The 9878-nt window shown below is 63.9% G+C and overlaps 1 protein-coding gene across 1 annotated transcript; it reads right to left on the bottom strand.

The window, feature by feature from the left end:
- Positions 1-3419: 3419 nt before the first annotated feature.
- On the bottom strand, positions 3420-9805 carry UAP1 (UDP-N-acetylglucosamine pyrophosphorylase 1). The gene is made up of 9 exons (XM_026043821.1): positions 9675-9805; positions 9027-9202; positions 8605-8777; positions 7688-7881; positions 7338-7481; positions 6579-6767; positions 6054-6101; positions 4097-4163; positions 3420-3870 (listed from the first exon to the last, which is right to left on the bottom strand). The coding sequence occupies exons 1-9, from the start codon at positions 9788-9790 to the stop codon at positions 3778-3780; spliced, it is 1200 nt and encodes a 399-aa protein (XP_025899606.1). The 5' UTR covers positions 9791-9805; the 3' UTR covers positions 3420-3777.
- Positions 9806-9878: the final 73 nt, after the last annotated feature.

Genomic DNA, 9878 nt, shown 5'->3' with positions numbered 1-9878 from the left:
GTCGCCTTGGTCCTGGAGCCTGCGGACACAGAGCCGGGACCGGTCACACCGAGGCACCACCGAACTGCTCCAGGGCCACCAGCCCCACACAAGGGGCCCCTTTGGGGCAGCACAGGGGGGATCTGGTCCATGCAACTCCATGAGGAGCCATCCAGCCACGCCGCTCCAGGACGGTGCCGCTGGGCTTGGTGTCGCTCCAGGAACGCCCTGACTGGCCTTCCCATCCCCAAAAGGGTTTGAAAGCGAGATGTTGCACAACCCCACAGCGTAATAAAATAATAGCACATTGCAAAACACCATTTCCCTGCCTTCTGGCTCAGCAGACACCATCGCAGATAACCGCCCGTGATTTACAGCATGTTTATCGTGACAGCGCTGCGGGGCGAGGCGGTTCCCAGCCCTGCCGCGGCAAAGAGGAGCCCAGAAGGGCCCAGCAAGAAGCCGTGGATGTGACGGGCAGCGGCGGCTCTGGAGAGCACCGCGACCCGCTGCTGCGGGACGGGCTGGAGCCATCGGGGCTCCAGCCATCCTGACTGCCACCACGTCCCGCCGCAGCGTGACACGGCCCCTCGCCGCCCCACGGGTGTCCGTGCGAGCAAGGCAAACCCCTGCAGCCCCCTCGCTGCCGCTGCGGCACCAGGAGCCCCGGGGCCGCGCGGGGCAGCTCGCCAGCACCTTTACACCCTATAGGTGTGCACAATATAACTATTTTCAAGCCAGGGCTGCCTTTCCTGGCCGGGCCCGCGCCGGCCGAGCGCCGGGGGACAGAGCGGCCCTTTGTGGCGGCCTCCGGCCCGCGAGCACCGCCGACACCGACACGGCGCTAGCAGCGCGGCGGGACGCGCGAGCAAGCACGCTGCTTTGCACCCCTGTCTTCCTCCTTTCGTCCCTTCGGAAAAGCTCCTGTACCCTCCCATTTTGCTCTCTCCCTAGCTTGGAAAGTTTAGGCCTACGTGCCTGCTCGCAGACTGGGATTTGAGTGCCGAGCTCCACGCTGGCGAGCGGTGCCCGCGAGGCTCCTACCCGAGCCCAGCCAAACGCCGCGGCACAAAAACGCTCCATTTCCTTCTGCGGTCCAAAAAAACATCCGCAGGGATTTTTTTTTTTYCCCCCGCTATTCTTTTCAGCCTGCATAAACTCCTCCAGCATCGGGATACCAGATGCTGCAAGCTCCCAAAGGGAAGGGATTTGCATTTAGCTCAACGCAAGGCGACTTTGTCATCGCAGCCACGGCGCGAGGCACCGGGATGCGGGGGGACAGTGACTCACAGGTCGGGGCTCCGGGCACAGACACATTTGCTCAGAGAGGCTGCGAGTTATTGGCACAACAGCTGGAAATGATCTTTGTTCCACCAGCTCCGGGAGCGGGACGGCTCCGCTGCGCTTTTGCCTGAAAATGTTTGCTGAAAAACTTCAGGCGCTGGAAATTTTTACTGCACCACATTTTCGGTGTTTCTTCCTGGCACCTTTCACTTCGTTTTCAGCATTCCTCTTCCCTTTTCTTTCTGTTTTTGTTTCCCCTTGTTATACACAAAATTACCAGGGAAAATTTGGGGAAAGAAAAAGAGAAAAAAAAAAAAAAAAAAAAAAAAAAAAAAGAAAAAAAAAAAGAAAAAAAAAAAAAAAAAAAAAAAAAAAAAAAAAGAGGAGCTCTCATCTGGGTTTCGCGGGGCCCCACGAAGGCGCCTGCCTGGGAGCAGCCCCATGGCGCCAAATGCCAGCGGGATGCACAGGGGCCACGCGCGGGGATGAGCCCCAAACCCGTCCCCGGACACACGTGGCACTCCAGGCCCGTGGCCAGGAGCCCCCCGACACGCTGCGCCCCGTGGTCCCCCAAACACCATCTCAGCCCCTGGCCGYGCTGGACGCGGCGCCGCTTTCCGCAGGCGCGAGTGTCCCTGTGCGGATGGGAGGCCGGGGCAGCGAGCGGCGCCCCGCATCGTCCCCARCGTGCCCCCAGGGGCGTGTGGCATCGCCCCCGGGCCGCCGCCGGCAGCGGGACGGGATGCTCGGTATCCGCACCCCGGCCGGGCACCCCGGGGACCGCCGGCCCCGACACCGGCGCTGCCAACAGCAACAGGCGCGCGAGCCAAGGGGACACGCATCAGGAAAACACCGCGAGCGCGAGGAGGAGGAGGAGGGGGAACCAGGGGCGGCAGGAGAGCCAGGGCCAAATTCCAGCCCCGCAGCAGGGAGGCCGCCCTGCCGGTACCGAACCCAGGGGCTGGCGTTGGGTACCTATGGACCAGCTCCCAGAACTGGGGGGTCCCCGCAGTGTCCATCCCCAAGGAACACAGGGTCCCTGTGCAACAGGGGGTGCCGGCGCTGCCCCACGCGCCCCACGGACACTCACCGTGTCGTGGGGCCGGGCGGGCGCCTCGTCGCCCCTCGGCCCGGCCGCGGGAGCCGGGCGCTGCCGCGCGAACGTCGCCGGGCTGATGCAAGACGCCTGTGCGAGCGCCGGTGCATTCTGCGGATTCCTGGGAGCCGGCCAGACGTCCCACAATCCAACGTCTCGCGCATTTGGTTTCAATTAGGGCGCGCAGAGGGGGGAGCCGCGCGCCAATCCAGGCGGGCCGCGCGGCGGAGGCTGTTTTCCGCGGCCCGGGGGAATGCGCGCAAGGCTGTAATTTACGGCACAACCCATTCATAGCGCGAGGGGAAAAAAATAAAGAAATGGAATTACCCGGGGCCAGCGGGGACCCACAGCTGCCCCAGAGGCGGCGCTTTTTGGGCCGGCGCTCGCCCCTTCTGCTGTGGGGCGGCACAGGGGGCCGGCCCGACGCCTCCCGCCCCACACTGGGGCACCCATGGGTGCCCAAACAGGGTGTCCCATCACCAGGAGCCTCCCGGGCGCTGGCAGGGAGCCCGRCCCCGCTCCCGTGGGAGCCACYGCTGCGGGCCGAGCCCCATGCAGCACCACGGGCCCCGGGCCGGACGCCAGGGCCCCCCGCGCGGGATGGGAAGGCAGCAGCGGCACCGAGTGTGGGTCCCGGCCCAGCCCAGAGCCCCGGGGGAGCCACCGCTCTCCGGGCGCTTGGACACTGCGCCGGGAGGGAGGGTTGGGCCCCGTTCCTGGGGCTGCGAGGGAAAAACCCTCACGGGAAGCTGGGTACCTGTTCCTACCTGCTCCACAATTCCCAAAGGAGAGCACAGCCCTTGGTTCCCTCAAGGAGCGCTTTAAAGAGCACTTGGTGGCAAGGGGAACGCTTGGCGCTGCCGTCCCGAGTCCTGCCCCGTGCGGCACCCAGCAGCCCCCCGAGGCCGGGCACCAGCACGAAACACCACCGGACCACAGCCAGGAGGGACGCGGAGCTTTAATCGGGTTCTTCCAGTCGTGCAAGGTACAAAGGAGGACCGAAAGGGGGAGGACGTGGGCAATGACAAGGGCCCCGTTAAAAAAAATAGTCATGTGTATCTGAGAAAAATAAAAATTCAAGATTAACCCCAGCCCCGTACCGTAAAAATCTTCTGCATGTACATTGCCTGTTACTATATACACATTTAAAAATAAAAGCTCGTAGCCTGACGTGCCATCAGCAGCACCGCAGCTGTGCTCTGTGGCAGGGGAACCCATAAAGTGTTTGCTTTTTTAAATTAAAACATAAATAGAAGCATTCGACATGCCCAGGACCAAGCGGGATCCATCTTCCTCTGCACGCCAGTTGGGAGCGAGCAGGGCCAGCCCCTACCCGGTACAGCTGGAACCCTTCCTGTGTCCCAATCCAGAGGGTGCCGCTGGAGAGGGGTGCCGCGCGGGGCCTCGTCTCCCCGCGGCTACAGCCCGTTCTTCACCAGCTCGTGGATCCCCTGCTCGTCGATGACTAAAGGCGCGCGGAACTCCCGGTCTTTCACATACTTTTCCAGGTCCTGAGGGAGAAACAAGGGGCTGGTTAGGAAGCTGAGGACTGCGCACCCATGCCCAGCAGGCACCAGAAACCCCTGCCATGCAGGAGGCTCGGGGGACACCAGGGAATTTGGGCTACGTTTTTGACGGACCATCCTGCCTGCCCTGGGGTTTCGGGGAGCCCAAGCAGCCCCACGTGCCCTGGGCCGCCCTGCACAYGCGCTGGAGCTCTGCAGAGCCAACACTTACTTCTCCTCCGTAGGAGACGAGGGGAGAAATCTCGCACTGGATCGGCAGGTCACCCGCATCCTTCAGGCTGCAAGAGAGGAGTCGGGAGCGTTAGGTATTCAATGGCAGGGCACATGGGCTGACCCAAGGAGACACCGCGGAGCTGCCCGGGTTAGTGAAGCCCCACGCGCCCCACGCAGCTGTTGGTGAGGTTTAGGTACGGCAGCAGCTGTGGGGCAGAGAGGCTGGGACGGAGCTTCGCCACGGACGGAGCGGCATCCCTTCCACGCCGTGAGGGCAGCACCCCCTGTTCCTGCTGCACCTCGGCCCCCCGGCTCGCGAGCTCCAGCCGGATGCAAGTCTGAGATGGTGACAAAAACACAGATCCATGATCCACATGGATCCATAATCCAGATCCACGGGAGCGGTGCCCGTCACGCCGCTCCAGGCCTCGGCTGGGCCTCCTCCATCCAGCTGCACACAAGACCAGCCCATCGGTGACACTGCAAGTCCTCACAGCTGCGAGCGCACAGGAACGCACGGGCAACCACTGCGGTGGCCTGGGGTGCCCCTTGGCATCTGCTGGCATTGCAGCCAAAAAGGCTCTGCAGGAAGCCCCGGCCCCTGCGGCCCAAGCCACACTCTAGGTCAGCTCTCTGCCAGTCTATGTTGTGAGTAAACACAAGCCCTACCTCWCCTATTCCGACCTAGTCTTTGCACTTGTATTTCCCTCAGTCCGACCCAATGTAAAAACTCTGTAAGAAAAGAGCTGCCATTGACCACCATCGACACAAAACCCAGGGTGACTGCCTACGTGTGGCAACACTCACAGTCGGAACTAAAACTCAGGAACCCAAGCACATGCGTCAAGAAGCAGTAGACGTGACTGCTCCTCTCGCAAGGGGCGCCCAGGGCACGGAAGATAAGAAGCTTTCTTACTCTCCAACTCAACACGTCTCAGCTTTCAATCCTGGATGCCCAGACAGCGCTCCCCATGTCCGTGAGGGAATGCACAGTTAGCACTGAAGCTGTTTTAACACTTTGTAAACCCTTGGTTCCAACCAGCACTGGGTTTGCGGTCTGGATCTTCACAACTTAATACCTGGAGCCACGTATAAATTATCAGGTGGCCCGCGCAAAGGGTTACACCAGCCCTGCGCGACACGGCCGTGCCGACGTGATCCCGTTCCGTGACGACGTGATCCCGTTCCAGGTTGCAGCCTGCCCGGCAGCAGCGGGAGCCAAGGGCCGCTCCCAGCAGCGGCCCGGCAGCGCCGGCAGTGACGGCGGGATCCGGGAAGCAGGGAAACTGCGGCGCCCTTTCGCAAGAGCGCCCGCCCGGCGCTGCCCGGGCCCTGCGGGATCCGAGGGCAGGGAGGGGGCGGCCAAGGCAGGCGCCGCGGAGCGACCCATCGGAGGCAGCCGGACGGCCCCGYGCACCAACCCGATGGTTGGGAGCGCTGCAGATCCATAAGCAGCTCCACAGAGGCATCAGGGAGCCTGGCAGGACAGCGGCATTGCCCTCTGCTTTACCTCCCACAAGCTCAAAGGTCCCGGCTCCTATTGAGCCGTAACCTGGAGCCCACGGGCTCGACACGGAGCTGACGGCTCCGTGCCTGGTGTTCCCGGTGTCCGTCCAGGCTCTGCGCTCACTACCCSCTATGAGCAAGTGGAGGGAGAGCAGCTGGAGCCAGGCCCCTAAAGCCTCTCCTGCCCCAAACCCCTTCCAGTCAGCGCTGCCCAGTCCCTCCGAGCCTCTGGAAAGGAGCGCAGGAAATCAGCAGACGCTGCAACATCCCCAGCTCCCGTGAGAAGCAGCCTCCACAGGGCCCTGCKGCAAGACATGCTGCGCCGCCCGCATGCCCCGCGAGCCCGGAGCCCTGCCGCGAGCGCCCGCGGAGCGGGGAGCAGCACCAAGCGCGGCCCCGCCACCATGCACTGCGGCCCGGCTGCCCTCGGCCTCGGCATCAATATTTACTTGTCCTCGGCATCAGCCGCGGTGCCGTCCGACCTTCCGTTTGCGACGCTACGTGGGAACAAACAAGCGTTAGCAAGGATGGGGATAGGAGGGAGCTGAGGAACAGGCGTGGGGTGTGCGGGTCTCCAGCCCCGCTCCRGAGGCGGCGGAAAGGCTGCGGGTTGAGGGGTGCCACAAGCCCAGCCTGGCTGCTGCACGAGTCCCGTAGCACGTGGCGGGTTTAGGAAGCCACGTCCTCCGAGCTTGGCTGTGCAAGGGAGTCCTGCAGTTCCCAGGGGCTGACACGAGCAGGAAAGCTGCTGCTTCCRTGACAAGGGGCTCCAGCTTAGTGGCTTCAGGCAATGCTGGAAGCATTAGGAGTGTGGAAGGGCTGGGAGCTGCCTAACATTTTATCCCGAGCCCAAACATAACGCATGAGGTTCTCCTGCCCAGGGCAGAGCAGCTCACCTCACTTACCCCAGGATCCAAGCCACATCCCCTAGGAAGGCAAAGGGCTGCATGGGTATAACAGGAGCAGCTGCTCACCGAGGGATGGCGGGGATGCGCGTGCCGTTTTCATCCACAAAATGCCCCCCTGCGTTGAGAACCCAGCGGTGATGCAGGGACATCAAGGCATGTCGCGCCGTGGTGGGATTGTCCTTCCCGTTCTGGCTGTCTGCGTTCTTCAGAGGAGAAAACTCGTCCTCGCGCAGGACCTCGTAGACCACAAACTTCCTGGAAGCAAGGGAACACAGCACGGGAAAGTCAAGCTTGGAAAACAGGCCTGCTTTGACCCTTTTGCTTTGGCTCCTCTGCTAGCAGGCTGGGGGAGCCAGGGCCACAGACCACTCTGCAACCTGCCCAACCATAAAGGGGCTGGGGGGACCCAGGTGTCCCCACAGGCGGCTGGCATGGGGCTGACTGAACAGGGCATGGAGACCATGACCCAYAAGCACAGCATGTACCGGTGTGCTCTCCAGAGCACAGATCCAAGAGCCCCATTGCTCAGCTTCTCCTGCTGCCACAAGAGGCCACCATGAAGTGCACAGAGAGAGGAGATGCAGGTGACCGTCCCTGTGGCCCAGGAGATAGGGCCAAAGAGGGGCGAGGGGCAACGTCCACAGAGCAAGAGGCAGGCAGCTATTGCTCCTATCCCCACGCACATCAGGGCACATTATCCACTGCTGCTGAACAGCATGGGGGGCTTGGAGCCCTCCCTGACCCCACGAGGCCACCTGAGCAAAGCAAATACTTGGAAAACTGGAAGACGTTTTCCAACATCTTCCCTCTGAGTAAAGCACATACTTGGAAAACTGGAAGATGTCGAAAACGAACTTTTCCATCTTGATGCCGTTGGGCTTCTCGGGTTGGACGAGCTGCCCCGTAGCGATGTCCACGTGGGGGATCTTCTTCTCAGCTACGTGGTGCTTCAGCTGCGGCTCGTAGGTGCTGCGAGGCCAGGGAAGAGGCGTCACTGGGGCGGGCGGGCAGGAGGGACCAGCGCGGAGCAGGGAGCGGGTTCAGCCCCGACCCCCCGGACCCTGACACCCAGATCCTCCCCGGAGCAGCCAGACCCGGCTCAGCGCCGTCCGGGCACGGGAAGCCAGCCCAGGGATGGGATCAGGCCGTGGGCTTCGCGCCAGCGCGTCCCGTACTCGACCACGTCCTTCAGGAAGGCCGTGCTGAAGTAGTGGTTGGCAATGTTGCCCGCGTTGAAGAGCAGCCGCCCGTCGGCGCCCCGCTTCTGCGCYGTGCCCAGGGAGATCTCGCTGTAYTCCACCACCTGGTAGACGCCGTCCACGCGGCACACCACGCCGACCGGCTCCGTGGGGTTGGTCTTCTCCACCACCTGCACGAGGGAAGCGCCGTCGGCAAAGGGCAGCTCTTCGGCGCCCTCGCTCCCAACGCRACCCATGGAAAGCAGGACACGGGGAGGCAAAGAGGTGTCGCTCGCACCCGAACCCCAGCACCGAGCCCTCTTGCCAGGGACCCCCGTCCCGGCCACCGCCTGCCAGGCCGGCTGTGAACACCCTTTCCCATCGCAGGGTGTTCTCACTTGGTGGTTCATTCTCTCCTCCTTTCGCCTGGACCAGGAGCAACCCCTTTCCCTCTCGGAAGGCTCCAAGGCCAGCGAGTCCTATCACCTGTTTGTCAGGGCTCTTCCCCGGGCAGGCTCTGGGCCAAGCCCAGCCCTGTGCAAACACAAGCGCACAGCCCCTTCCGCTGCTCGTCTAAACTTTGGGTGTGCAAGGTACGCGCGAGACCAAGGGCTGGSTGCCGCCCCAGGAGGCGGCTGCACCCTCTGCATCCTGGTCACGTGCCCAGCACGTCACAGCCAGGGACATCTCGCAGCCTGCGGAAGAGTCCCCGGGTACCAGAGGTGCCCGGACAGCACCACGCTCGGTGCTGGCCGAACAGTAGCCGTGCTCCTAGCCCAGTCTGGATGCAGAGCTGCATTTCTCTTGGCAGGCCCGTTCTAGCCCCATGGGGCTCTAGGCTTCCTCACTCCCTAGCCCTAACCTAATCCCGGCAGACTGGCCAAGGAAAGGCCAGGAAAGCTGCTCCAACAAACCTTGGCGCCGCAGTCGGCTCCCTTCTCCAGGCAGAAGCCGATGAAGGCGGGGTCGGCCACCTTCACCAGGATGTTGTCCACGCAGTACACGTGCACGCTGCGCACGCCCCTGCGCTCCATGTCGGCCACGAGGCCCTGCGCGCCCAGCGCCCGGTACAGGCCCCCGTTGCCGTCTGCGGAGGGAGGAGAGCGTCGGGGCCACAGCAACAGCCGGCTGTCCCATCCCTACCCCATCCTCCRCGGAGCCAGGGCTCCGGGGAGCCGCTGTCCCCATCGCTCCCTGTCTGGTAGGGTGCCTTGCCCTCCAAGAGCCAGGGCACACTGCACAAAGCTGCTCTGCAGGGCAGCGGGATGCCACCACGGCASAGGAGCTCTGGGCATCTCACCCCACACGTCCCCAGCAGCGGCTCTCGGCCACAGACCTGGTGCCATGCAGATCTTGCCCTTTTCTTCCAGAAGGATTTTCCCATCGAATCCCATAGCTGGCAGCATCCCTTGCTGGAAGAAGATGACGTTCTCTTTCTCCAAGCCGAAATAGCGGTGCTTGAGGAAGAACTCCTTGGTGGACTCCATCGTGCGGCCGCTCGTCATGATGTACCTGGGAGCAGAGAGGACCCGGGGCTCAGCGGCACCTGGGCAGCCTCCGAGGCTTCAGCCCACGCCGGGCGGCTCCGCTTCCCTCCCGTCTCCCCAGGGGCTCCGAGGAGCCGACCCTCCCATCTGGCAGGCACACGGTCCCGGTCCTTCCCGGCAGCCCATCCCCACGCCGCCCTCGCCGGGAGCGGGTCCATGTGCCGGGAACTCCCCGCGTGACGCAGACTGACTGTGCGCCATGTCCCGGCTCCGATGCTCCCCACCCTTCCCAGGCGGCCGCGGCACCCGCACGGCCACGGGGCTGGACCCRCCACCCCAAGGGGACACCGACCTCCCCTCGGCTCCCACCACCAAGGCCAGCASGGCCCAACCGGGATGCCCCGACGGGCGCGACGCTCCCGGCCTGCGTCACGGCCGTCGACGCCAAGGCGGAGCGGCCAAGGCGGGACGCCGGGACCCGCTCGCGGTGCCCTTACCAGGGGATGGTGCCGGCGGCGCCGTGCCGCTCCTGGGCCAGGCGCTGCAGCCGCCGCAGCCGCTGCGCCTGCAGCTCGAAGAGGCTCTTGCGCGACGGCAGCCCCACGTCGCACATGCCCTTGGGGTAGGGGACGCCGAGGCGCGTGCCCTGCCCGCCGGCCAGCAGCAGCGCGGCCACGCGCCCGCCCGCCACCTCCGCCAGC

Source organism: Nothoprocta perdicaria, unplaced genomic scaffold (assembly GCF_003342845.1).
Source record: "Nothoprocta perdicaria isolate Ctin4 unplaced genomic scaffold, notPer1 scaffold_34, whole genome shotgun sequence".
Taxonomy (NCBI): Eukaryota; Metazoa; Chordata; class Aves; order Tinamiformes; family Tinamidae; genus Nothoprocta; species Nothoprocta perdicaria.
The sequence above is the reverse complement of the archived record's forward strand: the minus strand, read 5'-3'. Positions and strand labels throughout refer to the sequence as shown.